The sequence below is a fragment of the Lepidochelys kempii genome, chromosome 14, assembly GCF_965140265.1.
Source record: "Lepidochelys kempii isolate rLepKem1 chromosome 14, rLepKem1.hap2, whole genome shotgun sequence".
Taxonomy (NCBI): domain Eukaryota; kingdom Metazoa; phylum Chordata; order Testudines; family Cheloniidae; genus Lepidochelys; species Lepidochelys kempii.
The window spans coordinates 32,387,703-32,407,451 of NC_133269.1; the positions used below are offsets into that span (position 1 = coordinate 32,387,703).

Consider the following 19,749-nt stretch of genomic DNA (forward strand, 5'->3'; position numbering starts at 1 on the left):
AACTGTATTGTTCTAGGACTTGTGCATTTAGTGCTTGATCCTTCACTCCCTGAAGTCAATGACAAAGCTCTTATTGATGATAGTGGTGTTTCTGGTTCTAAAATCTCTCCCATAATAAATAATAAATAATAATAATAATGAGGAGACAAATTTGTGGAAAATTTTACTTGTTGGAGGAAAGATAATGACACCAATGTCGGTATCACATTTCCCAAACAAATAAATAAATAAAATAAACAGCGATAAATAAAAATTATTACTAGAAAATATGAATGGCCATACTGGGTCAGACCAAAGGTCCATCTAGCCCAGTATCCTGTCTTCCGACAGTGGCCAATGCCAGGTGCCCCCAGAGGGAATGAACAAAACAGGTAATCATCAAGTGATCATCCCATAGCCCATTCCCATCTTCTGGCAAACAGAGGCTAGGGACACCATCCCTGCCCATCCTGGCTAATAGCCATTGATGGACCTATCATCCATGAACTTATCTAGTTCTTTTTTGAACCTTGTTATAGGCTTGGCCTTCACAACATCCTCTGGCAAAGAATTCCACAGGTTGACTCTGCGTTGTGTGAAGAAATACTTCCTTTTGTTTCTTTTAAACCTGCTGCCTATTAATTTCATTTTATGACCCCCTAGTTCTTGTGTTATGAGAAGGAGTAAATAACACTTCCTTATTTATTTTCTCCACACCAGTGATGATTTTATAGACCTCAATCATACCTCCCCTCAGTTGTTTCTTTTCCAAGCTGAAAAGTCCCAGTTTTATTAATGTCTCCTCATACGGAAGCTGTTCCATATCCCTAATAAATTTTGTTGCCCTTTTCTGAACCTTTTCCAATCCCAACATATATTTTTTGAGATGGGGTGACTACATCTGCATGCAGTATTCAAGATGTGGGTGTACCATGGATTTACACAGAGGTATCTATCCCTTTCTTAATGATTCACAACATTCTGTTTGCTTTTTTGACTGATGCTTCACATTAAGTGGATGTTTTCAGAAAACTATCCATAATGACTCCAAGCCCTGGTCTACACTAGGACTTTAGGTCGAATTTAGCAGCATTAAATCGATGTAAACCTGCACCCGTCCACACGATGAAGCCCTTTATTTTGACTTAAAGGGCTCTTAAAATCGATTTCCTTACTCCATCCCTGACAAGTGGATTAGCGCTTAAATCGACCTTGCCGGCTCGAATTTGGGGTACTGTGGACACAATTCGACGGTATTGGCCTCCAGGAGCTATCCCAGAGTGCTCCATTGTGACTGCTCTGGACAGCACTCTCAACTCAGATGCACTGGCCAGGTAGACAGGAAAAGAATCGCAAACTTTTGAATCTCATTTCCTGTTTGGCCAGCGTGGCAAGCTGCAGGTGACCATGCAGAGCTCATCAGCAGAGGTGACCATGATGGAGTCCCAGAATCGCAAAAGAGCTCCAGCATGGACTGAACGGGAGGTACGGGATCTGATCGCTGTATGGGGAGAGGAATCCGTGCTATCAGAACTCCGTTCCAGTTTTCGAAATGCCAAAACCTTTGTCAAAATCTCCCAGGGCATGAAGGACAGAGGCCATAACAGGGACCCAAAGCAGTGCCGCGAGAAACTTAAGGCGCTGAGGCAAGCCTACCAGAAAACCAGAGAGGCGAATGGCCGCTCCGGATCAGAGCCCCAAACATGCCGCTTCTATGATGAGCTGCATGCCATTTTAGGGGGTTCAGCCACCACTACCCCAGCCGTGTTGTTTGACTCCTTCAATGGAGATGGAGGCAATACGGAAGCAGGTTTTGGGGACGAAGAAGATGATGATGATGAGGAGGTTGTAGATAGCTCACAGCAAGCAAGCGGAGAAACCAGTTTTCCCGACAGCCAGGAACGGTTTCTCACCCTGGACCTGGAGCCAGTACCCCCCGGACCCACCCAAGCCTGCCTCCTGGACCCGGCAGGAGGAGAAGGGACCTCCAGTGAGTGTACCTTTTAAAATACTATACATGGTTTAAAAGCAAGCATGTGAAAGGATTAATTTGCCCAGGCATTCACGGCTCTCCTGGATGTACTCCCAAAACCTTTGCAAAAGGTTTCTGGGGAGGGCAGCCTTATTGCGTCCTCCATGGTAGGACACTTTACCACTCCAGGCCAGTAGCATGTACTCGGGAATCATTGTACAACAAAGCATTGCAGTGTATGTTTGCTGGCGTTCAAACAACATCCGTTCTTTATCTCTCTGTGTTATCCTCAGGAGAGTGATATCATTCATGGTCACCTGGTTGAAATAGGATGCTTTTCTTCAGGGGACACTCAGAGGTGCCCGTTCCTGCTGGGTTGTTTGCCTGTGGCTGAACAGAAATGTTCCCCACTGTGAGCCACGGGGAGGAGGGAGGGTTGAGGGGGTAGCCACGCGGTGGGGGGAGGCAAAATGCGACCTTGTAACGAAAGCACATGTGCTATGTATGTAATGTTAACAGCAAGGTTTACCCTGAAAGACTGTAGCCACTGTTTTATAAAATGTGTCTTTTTAAATACTGCTGTCCCTTTTTTTTCTCCGCCAGCTGCATGTGTTTCAATGATCACAGGATCTTCTCCTTCCCAGAGGCTAGTGAAGATTAGAAAGAAAAAAAAACCGCACTTATGATGAAATGTTCTCTGAGCTCACGTTGTCCTCCCACACTGACAGAGCACAGAGGAATGCATGGAGGCAAATAATGTCAGAGTGCAGGAAAGCACAAAATGACCGGGAGGAGAGGTGGCGGGCTGAAGAGAGTAAGTGGCGGGCTGAAGAGAGGGCTGAAGCTGAAAGGTGGTGGCAGCGTGATGAGAGGAGGCAGGATTCAATGCTGAGGCTGCTGGAGGATCAAACTAATATGCTCCAGAGTATGGTTGAGCTGCAGCAAAGGCAGCTGGAGCACAGACTGCCACTACAGCCCCTGTGTAACTAACCACCCTCCTCCCCAAGTTCCATAGCCTCCACACCCAGACGCCCAAGAACGCGGTGGGGGGGTCTCCGGCCAACCAGCCACTCCACCACAGAGGATTGCCCAAAAAACAGAAGGCTGGCATTCAATAAATTTTAAAGTTGTAAACTTTTAAAGTGCTGGGTGGCATTTTCATTCCCTCCTCCACCACCCCTCCTGGGCTACCTTGGTAGTCATCCCCCTATTTGTGTGATGAATAAATAAAGAATGCATGAATGTGAAGCAACAATGACTTTATTGACTCTGCAAGCAGTGATCGAAGGGAGGAGGGGAGGGTGGTTAGCTTACAGGGAAGTAGAGTGAACCAAGGGGCGGGGGGTTTCATTGAGGAGAAACAAACAGAACTTTCACACCGTAGCCTGGCCAGTCATGAAACTGGTTTTCAAAGCTTCTCTGATGCGCACCGCGCCCTCCTGTGCTCTTCTAACCACCCTGGTGTCTGGCTGCACGTAACCAGCAGCCAGACGATTTGCCTCAACCTCCCACCCCTCCATAAATGTCTCCCTCTTACTCTCACAGATATTATGGAGTGCACAGCAAGCAGTAATAACAGTGGGAATATTGGTTTCGCTGAGGTCTAAGCGAGTCAGTAAACTGCGCCAGCGCGCCTTTAAACGTCCAAATGCACATTCTACCACCATTCTGCACTTGCTCAGCCTGTAGTTGAACAGCTCTTGACTACTGTCCAGGCTGCCTGTGTATGGCTTCATGAGCCATGGCATTAAGGGGTAGGCTGGGTCCCCAAGGATACATATAGGCATTTCAACATCCCCAACAGTTATCTTCTGGTCTGGGAATAAAGTCCCTTCCTGCAGCTTTTGAAACAGACCAGAGTTCCTGAAGATGCGAGCGTCATGTACCTTTCCCGGCCATCCCACACTGATGTTGGTGAAACGTCCCTTGTGATCCACCAGAGCTTGCAGCACTATTTAAAAGTACCCCTTGCAGTTTATGTAGTCGCTGGCTTGGTGCTCCGGTGCCAAGATAGGGATATGGGTTCCATCTATGGCCCACCACAGTTAGGGAATCCCATTGCAGCAAAGCCATCCACTATGACCTGCACATTTCCCAGGGTCACTGCCCTTGATATCAGCAGATCTTTGATTGCGTGGGCTACTTGCATCACAGCAGCCCCCACAGTAGATTTGCCCAATCCAAATTGATTCCCAACTGACTGGTAGCTGTCTGGCGTTGCAAGCTTCCACAGGGCTATCGCCACTTGCTTCTCAACTGTGAGGGCTGCTCTCATCTTGGTATTCATGCGTTTCAGGGCAGGGGAAAGCAAGTCACAAAGTTCCATGAAAGTGCCCTTACGCATGCGAAAGTTTCGCAGCCACTGGGAATCGTCCCAGACCTGCAACACGATGCGGTCCCACCAGTCTGTGCTTGTTTCCCAAGCCCAGAATCGGTGTTCCACCGCATGAACCTGCCCCATTAGCACCATGATGCATGCACTGGCAGGGCCCATGCTTTCAGAGAAATCTGTGTCCATGTCCTGATCACTCACGTGACCACACTGACATCGCCTCCTCGCCCAGTATCGCTCTGCCAGGTTCTGGTGCTGCATATACTGCTGGATAATGTGTGTGGTGTTTAATGTGCTCCTAATTGCCAAAGTGAGCTGAGCGGCCTCCATGCTTGCCTTGGTATGGCATCCACACAGAAAAAAGTCACGGAACGATTGTCTGTCGTTGCTCTGACGGAGGGAGGGGCGACTGACGACATGGCTTACAGGGTTGGCTTACAGGGAATTAAAATCAACAAAGGGGGTGGCTTTACATCAAGGAGTATTTCAGGCAGGACTTCACGGAGGGTTCCAATAAGAAATGGTGCACCTAAGTAATTGTTCTTATTGGAACAAGCAGGTTGGTCTGGCCTCTGATTGATACATAGCTAGATTTACCTTGCTGCACCTTCTCTGTGAGTGACTGCAGTGTGACCTAGAGGAATGAGTCCCCTAGACGGGGCGGGAGGGGGGGAAGTGAATGAGTACAAAACAAATCTAGTCTTTTTCTTGTTTTGATCCACTCCATCTATCTTTTACATCTTTGGCTGGCAGCAGACGGTGCAGAAGGACTGCAAGCCATCCACATCTCATGGCTGCTCGGCAGGAGATGGTACAATAGGACTGCTAGCTATCCATATCGCCTCCTGCTCACCATAAGATGGTTCAATAGGACTGACTGCAGGACTAAAGAGAATGACCTGGTCAAGTCACTTCTAATGTAGTCCCTGCACCCATGTCTGCCCAGGTGCTCCTGGCCGACATGGCCAGGAGCACCTCGGACATGACGATGACGGCTACCAGTCCTATTGTACAGTCTGCTGCCACAAGGCAAGGGGTTGCTGCTGCTGAGTAGCAATGCAGTACCACGTCTGCCAGCACCCAGTAGACATACGGTGACGGTTACCTGAGCGGGCTCCATGCTTGCCGTGGTATGGCGTCTGCACAGGTAACTCAAGAAAAAAGGCGCAAAATGATTGTCTGCCCTTGCTTTCATGGAGGGAGGGAGGGAACGGAGGCCTGATGATATGTACCCAGAACCACCCGCGACAATGTTTTAGCCCCATCAGGCATTGGGATCTCAACCCAGAATTCCAATGGGCAGCAGAGACTGCGGGAACTGTGGGATAACTACCCACAGTGCAACACTCCGGAAGTCGACGTTTGCCTTGGTACTGTGGAAGCACTCCACCGAGTTAATGCACTTAGAGCATTTTCTGTGGGGACACACACACTCGAATATATAAAAACGATTTCTAAAAAAACGACTTCTATAAATTCGACCTAATTTTGTAGTGTAGACATACCCTAAGCAAGTGATTTTTAAGTCAGGAGAAACTTGTGGTATGCAAGACAAATCAGACTCCTGAAAGGGGTGCAGTGGTCTGGAAAGGTTGAGAGCCACTGCCCTAACTCATCTCACAGCCTGGGATGTCTTCTCTTTTCACTTTTCTCTAATTTTATGTGTCCCGTTATATATAAATGTGAAGGCTCAGCTGGTGTAACTCAGTGAAGTTCCTTTGCAAGGACATTTCCATACAAAACCATTATTTTTTGTTGCTTCTACATTTTTCATGTTACTTTTTAGTTTTTCAGATGTAGCCTTACTGCTTTTATTAGAAGAAAATCTTGCATTATATTTTCCTTTATAATGTTTACCTTTTATTTTAAATAAATAAATAGTGATACCAATGAAACATGCGAAAATCATCAGGATCACCGACAGAGCCACCATCCATGGATTCGCCTTTGGGAAAAAGGCAGCTGTAAAAGAAAACCCCAGAGGGACTCACATCACTCTGTAAGTAAGGGCAAAAATCAAAGGATTCCACATCATATAAAGCTACCTCCAGCAGGAGTAGTCTAAAACAAAGGTGGAAATACAGCCCTGTCTGCAGTGCACAGAGCACCAGAAACCTATATTACAAGGACTCCAACCAACACAGGCATCAATTCACAGATCAGCGTATGAATCAGCCTGGTTTAATTCACTGCTGTTGTTGCACAAAGAGACAACCTTGTCCAATGCCTAAAGCACTGGCTTCAGACTCAGGAGACTGAATTATGTTCCCCACACTTCTGGTGCCCTGCTGTATGAGCTTTACTATGTCATTTCCCCTCTGTTGCTCTATTTCCTGTCCAGTCTTTTGCTTGTCTTGTTCATTTAGTTTAGAACTATCATAGTTTATTTGTACAGTGCTCAGCACACTGGGGCTGCAATCATGGGCGGTGCGTAATGGAGGCTTGGGGAGAGGCCAGAAGCGGGAGTGCAGTGGCGGATTACCGCACAGACCCACAGGGCCTATGCCCAGGGGTCCTGGCCAATTTGGGGCCCCCGGAAAAATCCCCACTGCTACAGCCTTGGGGGTGGAGGAGCTCTTACTCCAGGGCCACAGTGGGGACACAGAGCCTTTCTGGACTCGGGGTGGCAGCAGACAGGGTGGAAAGGAACAAGCGGGGTGTGGGCCTCGGGAGAAGAGGTGGAGTGGGGGTGGAATGGGGGCAGGTTCGTGGTTGGAACAGGGGCAGGCTCACAGGGGAAGGGGTGGAATGGGGTGGGGCCACGGGTAGGGCCTTGGGAGGAATGGTGGAACGGGGGATGGGCTCTGGGCTTGGCGCTCTGGCCAGGGCCAATTGCTCTGCTGCAGTCCCGGCCATGGGTGAGAGCTCAGCCCCAGCTGGGGCTATGCTCTGAGCCCCTCCTCTCCATGGTCCCAAAAGAGCTCTCAGGCAGAAGCAAAAGCAGAAGCTCCCCCTGCAGTTCCCAGCTGCCTCTCCTCATAGTCACAGCTCCCAGCTTGCCGGCTCCGGCAGCTGTCACACAGGGCGACACCATGTGACCAAGCAGGGCCAGCAAATCCTGGCAAAAGTCTGGGGGAGCATGTGACCCCATGTGTCCCGCCGTGTCACCACTGCAGGGAGGAAGGTCTCGGGTTTCAGCCCCACTCCTGAAGCCCCAAGCCCCAGCAGGTGCTTCCCATGGGGCTGAAGCCCTGAGACCCCCCTCCCCACAGATTTGAAGCCCCAAACTCCTGCAGTCATGCCCCAGCTCTCAAACTTCTGAAGATTGTCATATGTGGCTTGGAGAGTCAGTAAATTTGGCCACCTCTGCTATACAGTATAGGTGGGATCTTCAAAAGTGTCTGAATTATTTAGGAGCATGAGTCTTGTTGACTTTCAGGATACTTTTTGAAAATTCCACCATTGGTTTGTTTCTTTTGTAGGGTTTTTTGTCTAAATATCATACTCTAGCCTTCATTGCTATTGATACATTTTAATGTAGTTAACCAATCTGCTGTTGTATTTTTTCTGTTGCTGATCACAGTGTGTTGCTTTGGTGGTAACTGACCTGATATATAAAATAATGTTGATTCCTTTTTTCGGTTGGTGTGGGTGCTCTTGACTACGCAAGACAAGTTCTGGTGTGAATTCTCTGTAATAACGATGGAATTTTCAATGTCAAACAGCTCATTGGCTTCTTTGGAATTTGTTTCAGAGAGCGATGGTAAATGCTGTCCACTGGCATCTCTCCACAGCACCTCAGGCTGTGGGTACCAGCCAACCAATCGACACACCACCCGGATCCCTCCATCCTGATAATCCTGAACAGAGATGTGAGGAGCAGTGCCTGAAGCTAGAGAAAATTAATAAATCAGTATTAATTTATGCACATGTTCAGCCTGGAGGATAAACATTTAAACTTTCCTTTTATTCCCTATACTCATGGACTCAGGAAACAATATGAGCAAGAAATTATAATTATTTCATGGAGCGGGAAGGGAAAACTTTTTCCTTCACTAGTTTTCCATTCCAGGATCTACACATGGCAAAACATTGTATTTCATGATTTCATGAATCCGTTAGCTGGTAAATGATCTTAACACTAACGGATAAAGAAAAAGATTGAGAAAAATAAAAGTTATATTTCAAATGTACCTTCAGGTGAAATATCTCTTCTTTGATCATATACAGTCTGCTTTAGCTAGCCCTATGGGTACATGTCAAAGACAGAGGAGAAAAGTCTGTCCATGTCTGGTCAAGTTTAACCCAGAGCTCAGTATGTGTGGCTGCTCCTAAGCCCCTCTTCACTGGTGAAAAGCAGTGGAGGAGGAATGGGCTTTCACAGGAGGAATTGTTCTCCCTCCTTAAAGTTTTAGCAGCCTTCACCAGAATGAAACGAGATAGCACCAGAGTGACAAGGAGCCAGCAGAACACTAGCCACTCATTTTCAGACGTGGAGTAGCTAGTGTACCCCTTATCCAATGTACTTCATGTTTGGATGAAGAATCATTCCTCGCAACGGACTTGGGGAAATTTTTCAAAACCACCCAAATGACATAGGAACTTAAATCCGATTTACAAAAGTGACACACTGGAGTTACTGATAGGAAATAAATGGAAGGTAACAGGAAATTTTGAATAGTAAAATGCAAATAAGAATCACTGAGAACGCTCTCCAAAGGAAATACAGGCACATAGAACTATAGGATTGGAAGGGAACTCAAAAGGTCATCTAGTCCAGCGGTTCTCAGCCAGGGGTCTGTGGCCCCACAGGGGGCTATGAGCAGGTTTCAAGGGGTCCACCAAACAGGGTCAGCATTAGACTTGCTGGGGCCCAGGGCAGAAAGCCAAAGCCCCCACCCTGCTGTGCATGGCTGAAACCTGAGACCCGTCACACGAGGTTGAAGCCGAAGCCTGAGCAAGGTAGCTTCGCAGGGCCCCCTGTGGTGTGGGGCCCTGGGCAATTGACCTGCTTGCTATCCCCTAATCCTGACCCTGGCTTTTAAATGCAGAAAAACAGTGATTGTGGCACAATTGGACTGTAGAAACCTCCTTCTTAAAAAACCTACAATTGCAAGAATTCCATGACCTGCCTAGGTTACCTGTTCCAGTGCTTAACTATCTTCATAGTTAGAAAGATTTTCCTGCTATGTAGCCTAAATCTCCTTTTTTTTCACTGCAGCATCATACTGTTGGCTCCATATTCACTTTGTGGTCCACTAAAATCTCCACATCCTTTTCTGCAGCATTGCTGCACAGACAGTTATTCCCATATTGTATTTGTGCATTTATTTTTTCCTTCCTACGTGTATTTCTCTTTGCATGTTTTTACTCAATTTCATGTTGTTGATTTCAGACCAATACTCCAGTTTATCAAGATCATTTTGAATTCTAATCCTGCCCTCCAAAGGGACTGCATCTTTCCCAGCTTGGTGACATCTGCACATTTTATAAGTGTACTCTCTACTGCATCATCTAAGTAATTAATGAAAATATTGAATAGTACCGGACTGAGGAATGACCCATGTGGGATCCCATTTGATACATCCTCCTAATTTAACAGCAAACAACTGATAACTACTCTTTGGGTTCAATTTTTTAATCAGGTTGTGCACCCACCTTCTAGCAATTTCAGCCAAACCACATTTCCCTGGTTTGCTTATGAGATTGTCATGTGGGATTGTGCCAACAGCCTTACTAAAAATTAAGATATATCACATCTATTGCTTCCCCACACGCTACTGACCTGACACCTTTAGTTCCAATTGGGCTTCTTCATAATCCATACCCTCTTGAACAAAACAGCTATACTGTCCTTCATCAGAAGGTCTGATATTGAAAATTCTCAAGGCAACATTTCCATCGGTGAGACCATCTTTAAAGAGCTCTGTCCTCCGCTGATATTCTGACATCTGCTGCCCATACTGGTCCTTTCCATCACTATAGCGATGAACAAATGGAGAGAGTTGGGACCGGAACCACGTCACCTCCATGTTCTCAGCGCTCATCTTGGGGGACAGGTGACAGGGTAACACAATCTCTTCTCCCACAGTGGCAATGACAGGCTGGTCAGGTCCAACCACTTTAAAACGAGCTAAGAAATGTACCAGGATACAAGGAAGATAAACTCAGAGAAAGCATGGGAAATTCATATACATTTCTTTAACAATACACACAAACAACAAGATCTATTTCATGTATTTTATATTCCATGGGGCATGAAATTATATATGGAGTTTACAAGAAATAATGCATTTCCACAACTGTAAATTATTCACAAAAAGAAAAGGAGTACTTGTGGCACCTTAGAGACTAACTCATTTATTTGAGCATAAGCTTTCGTGAGCTACAGCTCACTTCATCGGATGCATTCAGTGGAAGTGAGCTGTAGTTCACGAAAGCTTATGCTCAAATAAATTGGTTAGTCTCTAAGGTGCCACAAGTACTCCTTTTCTTTTTGCGAATACAGACTAACACGGCTGCTACTCTGTTAAATTATTGTTATACCAGATGTAGGGTGAAACCTCATTGAATCTGGTGGGTGTAATAGCCACCCTTCATTCAGAATAAATGATAGAAGCAATGAAGCTCCTTTATGGAGTAAAGTAGCTGAAACTTTCAGAGCCACCACTCAAATCACATGCCATGTGCAAGTCTGGTCAAGAGCTGAGCTATGTGGGCATAGTGCAAATACAGAGGGATGGGTATTGCTTTGGTAGAGCTGTGTGCTTGTGTGTGAGAGCAGAAGCAGAGAAAAAACACTAAAGAAGCAGACAGAAAAGGCTGCAAAGAAGGGCCAGAGACAGCCAGAAAAGCACTTGAAGCATGTGAAAGCTAAGAGAGAACTTGTTGGGCAAAGTTTTGGTTGAAAGCGGCTTGGAATTGTGAGCAAAGAAATTGCCTCCTGCTGTTTGATTCCTACTGTGTTCAATGATGCGGGACTTTGTGTACATTCTATGTAAATAAAAAGGATTTCATCAAATAAATACCTGACTCCATCAGCAATTTCTCTTTCTAATGGAAAGAACCCATAAGACCCTGAATACTGGCTACCCACTCATGTCTAAAGGGTTAATATTATGTTTATGTAAGCAGGGTCTGAATGAATGCTTCCCTGACAGCTAGCTGGGAGTGGGAGAGACTCCCCGTGTGTTTATGTAAATACAATTTGTTCCTGCTCTGCTTACATATTCAACAGATGCAGAGGTGTCAAAGTGATCAACTTTAACTGGTGTTGGGTACAAATCACTTTAGTACTGAATGCAGGAGTAGTGAAATGCTGTTACCAATGTTGTAATTATTGTTGGAATACAGAGAAGCAGTACTGTGCTTAACCTGTCCCAAATAAGGGGGACCATCCTCAGTTGAAAGAACCTTGTTAAGCCAGGGGCTCAAATGTCAGCGCCCTGTGAAAGTAAGAGGGGTGGGGACAAGTATCCCAGTGAGAAGGCAGCACACCCTCACCAAGGGTCCTACCTAGACTGGTTCAACCTGTTCCTCCCCACAGGTCAAATAATAGCATTAAATAGGCTTCATTAGAACCCTCTTTGTTAATTTAATTGTTCGATCAGAGCTGAAATCATTTGTGGTGCGACTGTGTTTCTGCCCTGCCTGCTAAGAGCTAAAATTACTAAGAAACTGATGTGCAGAGGACACAGCAGAGAGGCAGATGGCAGCAGAAGGTGACTGACAGCTGGTGAATGAGTGGCTGTTGAGGCAGAGAGGCGCAACAAGCAGCCAGCAGGGCAGTGGCAAAGAAGCGTGATGAGTGGCTAGCAGGGCGGCTGGTGGAGAAGCAAGGTGAGCGGCCAACAGGGCGGCTGGTGGAGAGGTGTGCCAACAGCGGTGACCAAGCAGCCAGCAGGCTGACAGTGGAGAGGCGCGGTGAGCATGGTGAGCAGACATCTGGCAGGGTGGCTGGCAGAGAGGGGCAGCGAGCGAGTGCCCGAGCAGCGCTACAAGTAAGGAGCCTCTTTACCCCCTCTCCACACAAGGTGGGAGGTGAAGTCTGCAGATGCCCCTCTGAACTCTGGGTCTGCACTAACCAAGGACAGCAACTGTGAGTGGGGTGCAGAGAAGGGTTGGGCATGTGAAGGGGGCTTTTGGGTTGCTGGACTTAAGAACCTGAGGGGAAAGGACACTGCCCAACCTACTTGGGGTTGGGTCGTTTACCCATGGTTTATTTTTATGGACCCTAGTTGCAGTGTTTTCCCAAATTAACACCCAGTTGCTTCCCTCCTTTTATTAAAGTTTCTTTTCTATACTCAGACTCTATGCTTGTGAGTGGGGAAGTATTGCCTCTCAGAGACACCCAGGGGTGGTGTGTAAATTTCCTAGGATACTGGGTGGAGGATTGAGCCAGTTCTGTGTTGTATCAACAGAAGGAACCCCTAGATATTGAACATGGCCCTGACTGCTGCTGGCTCCACCAGGCAGAAAGATTATATTTTAAAAAATACTGAAATACATTCCCAGCACTTGTCATGGGGAGCAAGTGAGAGGATCACAAAATGTCCCCAACCCCAGTTACAGTGACAGGGTGATAAGGTTCAGTCACTCTACATTGTGCTCTGAAATGTGCCACAACATAAAAGAAAATTAACTCAGAGAGAAAAATTACTTTTCTTTTGCCTCCTCAGTCCTGTCAGCCTCATGCAGTAGTGTGCTATGCAAATAAAATAGGATTAGATTTGATAAACTAGGCAACGAAATTTGGAGGAAATTTTAAAGGGCTGGAAACCTGATCCCAATCCCATTGAACCAATGGAACAGTTCTCATTTACTTCAATGGGATTTGGATCAGCCCTAATGGGCTCTCCTTTTGTTGCTCAGGTTCACAGGCTGTGGAAGCCTTTAATCTCCAGAGGGCTAGTTTCAATTTAAGATAGTGCAAAGTGTAGCATCCTACTTGGTTAGCTGTGCTCTGCACATGGGACACTGTGTACCTGACCTCTGTGATATGCTCTTACTTCCAGTATATTTTGTGTGCACTTCAAAGCACTGGTTTTTGACATATGAAGCATTAAGTGGTTTGGGACCAGATTAGTGCCTCTTTCCTAATGTGATGTCCCAGAGACTGAGAGCAGATGGAGTGTCTGAGCTAACAACCCCACGGGTTCTAATGGGACATTTTCAATAAAGGGTCGTCAGCTGTGTATCTCATTTACCCTCTTGTTCAACCTACTGACCTATAGTCCCCGCTCTCTCTAGGTGTTTGAGAAGGGAATGAGTGGAAGAGGACGTCAGTGCATTAAGATGAGTTAGACAGTTATTAGTCCTGAAGGTTTGGACAGGCAGTGAAGACACTTTTTAAAAAAACACTGTTGTTTCTGTTTGGAATTTGGGTTGTTTTTTGTTTAGCCTTCTGTTTACAACTAAACATCTTACTGGGCATCTTTTCAAACCCCTGCTATTTATTTACTTAGATTTTTATCCTCCTTCAATAATAGAGTGTTATCCATTGCTGACAACTTTTAAAAACACATGCATGAATAAGCAAATCTAAAAACTATCCCAAGAACAATGCAACAACCCAGCAACAGGATAAGCAGAGCAAAATTGAATAAAGAAGTTGCCAATCTTGCTTTGTGGTTCTGTTTACACACTGTAAGTAGTTCCATTGTCTTCAAGTGAAGCCCATTTGTAAGTCACTGTAAGCCTAGATAAATCATATAAGAAACTACAGAAAGAGATGGGATTCCTACCTGATTCCAACCTGTGAAGAGAACAAGTAATGAAGAAAATAATCAAATCAGGCAGAAAGCATCTGGCTGTGGTGCTATGGCAGAATGAGAGAACCTGCATCCTCATGGGAACTTGGTCTAGATAACAGGATGGACATGGAGAAAAACAAACAAACATCATAGTAAACAAAACAGTGATTATGAGATGCTGGTTATTGGATTTTGAGGGACAGAAGATCACAGAGGACACAAATAAAATGGGATATATGCATTGCCAAGTAAATTTATTGTGTTATGCAGTTAGAGCAACCATTCCATTAAAGTTGAAAACATGTTTCTATTATGAGTCCAAGTTTGTCCCATTCCCACCCAATCCACACTGCTCCCCACCTCGAGGTCGCTGCTTCCCCCACTCCTCTATATCCTGCTTCTCCCCTCTGGGTCCTCCCTGCCCAAAGGTTCCTGCTTTTCCTCAATTCCACTTTCCCCTCTCCAGATGCCTGCTTTCCCCAACTCTGGTTCCCTGATTCCTCTCTCCCTCCATTTTCCCCTCTCCAGGGGAGAGCCCTAATCACTAGGCTATTGACTAGCCTGAGATGGAAAAAGAAAAGGAGTACTTGTGGCACCTTAGTGACCAACCAATTTATCTGTAGCCTGAGATGGAGTTTTTTCAATCTTTCCTGGTGGATCTGTTCCACTTTGAGTAAATAATGAAATATTTATTAGAGCAGGAACTTGAACCTGAGTCTTCTACAGCCAAGAGGAGGGCTCTCATCACCAAGCCACCCTCTCTCCTCCACTGCAGCACTGCTGAACATATAATTTAATACAGAGTGGAACAGCTCCAGCAAGAGAGCCTGAGAAACAGAGACAGAGAAATGTACAGGCAATGAGCCAGAAAAGTCACAATACATTCAACTGCAGTGAGAGTCCTGGAGCTTCTTTTATTCCTTTGATAAATTCAGAACTTCTCTTCACATCAGCAGGAGATTTGCCACGGTTAACTCCAGCTGCTAGTTACTAGTTCTGCCTCACTAGTATACCATAACAGAAATATCCAAGAAAAAAAGCTCAGAGACATGGGATGCTTTCATAGAAGTATCTGAATGATCCTATTACATGCATTCCTCTTCCCCCCTTCTCCTTCCTCTCTACCCACTTCCTTCCTTCCCCATCTCTAGCCCTCTCCTCTGAACTTTGCTTCTATTCTTTACTTAACTTCATAATTTTTCTTTAACTAGTTGATTTTCCATAAGCAGATTTTGTTTGTAAATTGTTTAATGCAAATAATTGAGGTATATTTTGACCATTCATATTATATATATATATATATATAATTAAATGTTTCAAGTATGGCTAACATTAGGTAGCAAATGGTTAATATATCATGAGAATTTAATATAGTTTATTATGTTTGTTTTTTCTCTGTATATATTTATATTTTAAAAAATTAAAAAAACAAAACAAAGAAAATAAGACTCAACTCCAGGAGGTTTACAAGGAAAAGGTACCAGGAGGGGGATTGCCTCGGAGAGAAAATAAAATCACGCTGCTCTGTAGAACCTTGCTGATCCACAGATGCAAGGAGTCCCCAGGTCCAGCAATGCACTGGAATCATGAGGGGTTAGGGGGTAGATGTTCCCGGTACACTGGAAACATGAGGAGGGTGGGGTGAGGTAGATGTTCCCGGTGCACTGGAATCATGGGGGGCGGGGAGGGGGCTAGATGTTTCTGGTACACTGGAATCGTGAGGAGGATGGGGTGGGGTAAATGCGAGCAAAGCAGCTGTGTCCTTATCGTAATGCTCCAACCTGCCAGCAGCAGCAGCCAGAGCCCAGAGCTGCTTCCTGAGCCTGGATGGAGGGGCTGCCTCTGCTACTGAAATCAGGTTCAAAGAAATAAAAGTTGAAAGAAATAAAGCTAAGGGGAAGGGCGGGCATGAAATGGTTGATTTTCCCTGTGCAGTTTGTTGCTAGACTGAGAACTGAATTCCAGCATTGCAGTGACTGATCTGGTAAAGTTGTTTTAATTCATCGTGTCTGTATTTTCTGCAGGGTATTTTGCTGTAGTGAGATCAGACACATTTCAGCTTCTTCTGCTATCAAAAAGCTAAGCAGTTTGCTTTCCCTTTTAACTTTGAAAGAATCAGTGAAGGAAATAATCTGATGAAGTGAGCTGTAGCTCACGAAAGCTCATGCTCAAATAAATTGGTTAGTCTCTAAGGTGCCACAAGTACTCCTTTTCTTTTTGCGAATACAGACTAACACGGCTGTTCCTCTGAAACCGGAAATAAAATGGTGCAATGAGGGGCGATCAACAGGTTATCTCAAGTGCTTATATACAAATGCACAAAGCCTTGGAAACAAGCAGGGAGAACTGGAGGTCCTGGTGATGTCAAGGAACTATGACGTGATCGGAATAACAGAGACTTGGTGGGATAACTCATATGACTGGAGTACTGTCATGGATGGTTATAAACTGTTCAGGAAGGACAGGCAGGGCAGAAAAGGTGGGGGAGTAGCACTGTATGTAAGGGAGCAGTATGACTGCTCAGAGCTCCGGTACGAAACTGCAGAAAAACCTGAGTGTCTCTGGATTAAGTTTAGAAGTGTGTGCAACAAGAGTGATGTAGTGGTGGGAGTCGGCTATCGACCACCGGACCAGGGGGATGAGGTGGATGAGGCTTTCTTCCGGCAGCTCACGGAAGCTACTAGATCGCATGCCCTGATTCTCATGGGTGACTTTAATTTTCCTGATATCTGCTGGGAGAGCAATACAGCGGTGCATAGACAATCCAGGAAGTTTTTGGAAAGCGTAGGGGACAATTTCCTGGCGCAAGTGCTAGAGGAGCCAACTAGGGGGGGTGCTTTTCTTGACCTGCTGCTCACAAACCGGGTAGAATTAGTGGGGGAAGCAAAAGTGGATGGGAATCTGGGAGGCAGTGACCATGAGTTGGTTGAGTTCAGGATCCTGACGCAGGGAACAAAGGTAAGCAGCAGGATACGGACCCTGGACTTCAGGAAAGCAGACTTCGACTCCCTCAGGGAACGGATGGCCAGGATCCCCTGGGGGACTAACTTGAAGGGGAAAGGAGTCCAGGAGAGCTGGCTGTATTTCAAGGAATCCCTGTTGAGGTTACAGGGACAAACCATCCCGATGAGTCGAAAGAATAGTAAATATGGCAGGCGACCAACTTGGCTTAATGGTGAAATCCTAGCGGATCTTAAACATAAAAAAGAAGCTTACAAGAAGTGGAAGGTTGGACATATGACCAGGGAAGAGTATAAAAATATTGCTCGGGCATGTAGGAATGTTATCAGGAGGGCCAAATCGCACCTGGAGCTGCAGCTAGCCAGAGATGTCAAGAGTAACAAGAAGGGTTTCTTCAGGTATGTTGGCAACAAGAAGAAAGCCAAGGAATGTGTGGGCCCCTTACTGAATGAGGGAGGCAACCTAGTGACAGAGGATGTGGAAAAAGCTAATGTACTCAATGCTTTTTTTGCCTCTGTTTTCACTAACAAGGTCAGCTCCCAGACTGCTGCGCTGGGCATCACAAAATGCGGAAGAGATGGCCAGCCCTCTGTGGAGATAGAGGCGGTTAGGGACTATTTAGAAAAGCTGGACGTGCACAAGTCCATGGGGCCGGACGAGTTGCATCCGAGAGTGCTGAAGGAATTGGCGGCTGTGATTGCAGAGCCACTGGCCATTATCTTTGAAAACTCGTGGCGAACCGGGGAAGTCCCGGATGACTGGAAAAAGGCTAATGTAGTGCCAATCTTTAAAAAAGGGAAGAAGGAAGATCCTGGGAACTACAGGCCAGTCAGCCTCACCTCAGTCCCTGGAAAAATCATGGAGCAGGTCCTCAAAGAATCAATCCTGAAGCACTTGCATGAGAGGAAAGTGATCAGGAACAGCCAGCATGGATTCACCAAGGGAAGGTCATGCCTGACTAATCTAATCGCCTTTTATGATGAGATTACTGGTTCTGTGGATGAAGGGAAAGCAGTGGATGTATTGTTTCTTGACTTTAGCAAAGCTTTTGACACGGTCTCCCATAGTATTCTTGTCAGCAAGTTAAGGAAGTATGGGCTGGATGAATGCACTATAAGGTGGGTAGAAAGCTGGCTAAATTGTCGGGCTCAACGGGTAGTGATCAATGGCTCCATGTCTAGTTGGCAGCCGGTATCAAGTGGAGTGCCCCAAGGGTCGGTCCTGGGGCCGGTTTTATTCAATATCTTCATAAATGATCTGGAGGATGGTGTGGATTGCACTCTCAGCAAATTTGCGGATGATACTAAACTGGGAGGAGTGGTAGATACGCTGGAGGGGATGGATAGGATACAGAAGGACCTAGACCAATTGGAAGATTGGGCCAAAAGGAATCTGATGAGGTTCAATAAGGATAAGTGCAGGGTCCTGCACTTAGGACGGAAGAACCCAATGCACAGCTACAGACTAGGGACCGAATGGCTAGGCAGCAGTTCTGCAGAAAAGGACCTAGGGGTGACAGTGGACGAGAAGCTGGATATGAGTCAGCAGTGTGCCCTTGTTGCCAAGAAGGCCAATGGCATTTTGGGATGTATAAGTAGGGGCATAGCGAGCAGATCGAGGGACGTGATCGTTCCCCTCTATTCGACATTGGTGAGGCCTCATCTGGAGTACTGTGTGCAGTTTTGGGCCCCACACTTCAAGAAGGATGTGGATAAATTGGAGAGAGTCCAGCGAAGGGCAACAAAAATGATTAGGGGTCTGGAACACATGAGTTATGAGGAGAGGCTGAGGGAGCTGGGATTGTTTAGCCTGCAGAAGAGAAGAATGAGGGGGGATTTGATAGCTGCTTTCAACTACCTGAAAGGGGGTTCCAAAGAGGATGGCTCTAGACTGTTCTCAATGGTAGCAGATGACAGAACGAGGAGTAATGGTCTCAAGTTGCAGTGGGGGAGGTTTAGATTGGATATTAGGAAAAACTTTTTCACTAAGAGGGTGGTGAAACACTGGAATGCGTTACCTAGGGAGGTGGTAGAATCTCCTTCCTTAGAGGTTTTTAAGGTCAGGCTTGACAAAGCCCTGGCTGGGATGATTTAACTGGGAATTGGTCCTGCTTCGAGCAGGGGGTTGGACTAGATGACCTTCTGGGGTCCCTTCCAACCCTGATATTCTATGATTCTATGATTCTATGGTGCGAACCCACCCTTTGGCTGGGGCTCTTGATCTATTGAATTGAGCCTCCTTTTCCACAACATCCTTTCTGTAAACCCAGAGGCACAGTCTGACTTCTGTATTTGCAGGGTAGAGGGCTTAATAAGTACAGGTCTGACTTTGGATGCGCTCTGCAAGTCCCCCAGGAGTTCACCCGGCTGTGAACCAAGCAGCACTTGGGGATGCAGGGGGAGCAGCAGCGCAGAGCTCAGGGAGGAAGCCCCTGGACACCCGGCTCCCCTCCCCTCCTGCCAGGCGCTGAGGGCACTCGGCTGCTGTGGGGACATCCCATGTGCATCTCTGTCAAGGGGAAATGACTCTGGCGGGCTGTGGAGCGCTCTGATAAAAGCTCCTGCAGCTGCCTCTTTCCTTCCCCTTTTCTCTGAAAACCATGTTTTTTCCCCAGCAAAGTGACCACCCCGGCTGCAGCCCCAGCACAGAACGGGTGCTCTGGCCAGCATGAGCCTCCTGCTGCCTGCACCAAGACCGGTAGGGCCAGATTTAGGGAAAATGGCACTCTGGGTGAACTTGTATTTTGCTGCCCCCCACATCACCCCTGGCCCCACAGGCTTACTGGGATCCCCCCACCACCTCTGGACCCTGCT

The 19,749-nt window shown here is 46.4% G+C and overlaps 1 protein-coding gene and 1 long non-coding RNA gene across 6 annotated transcripts in view; one reads left to right on the top strand and one right to left on the bottom strand.

Annotated features, from left to right (window-relative positions):
- LOC140898275 (butyrophilin-like protein 2) overlaps positions 1-19,749 on the bottom strand; it is a 1,102,357-nt gene that overhangs the window by 1,062,060 nt on the left and 20,548 nt on the right. For 2 of the 5 annotated variants that reach the window (XM_073311881.1, XM_073311884.1), the window contains exons 1-4: positions 13,967-14,095; positions 10,009-10,356; positions 7,831-8,115; positions 6,141-6,245 (exon numbers count right to left, since the gene is read on the bottom strand). In XM_073311881.1, coding sequence (XP_073167982.1) covers positions 6,141-6,245; positions 7,831-8,115; positions 10,009-10,356; positions 13,967-14,072 — 844 coding nt within the window. In that variant the 5' untranslated portion in view covers positions 14,073-14,095. Of the gene's footprint in view, positions 1-6,140; positions 6,246-7,830; positions 8,116-10,008; positions 10,357-13,966; positions 14,304-19,749 lie in introns of those variants that run through there. The other 3 variants (XM_073311885.1, XM_073311880.1, XM_073311882.1) reach the window with 3 other exon arrangements.
- On the top strand, positions 11,856-14,165 carry LOC140898312 (uncharacterized). Its single transcript, XR_012154961.1, has 2 exons — positions 11,856-12,223; positions 13,473-14,165. It is a non-coding gene; the product is annotated as an uncharacterized lncRNA (long non-coding RNA).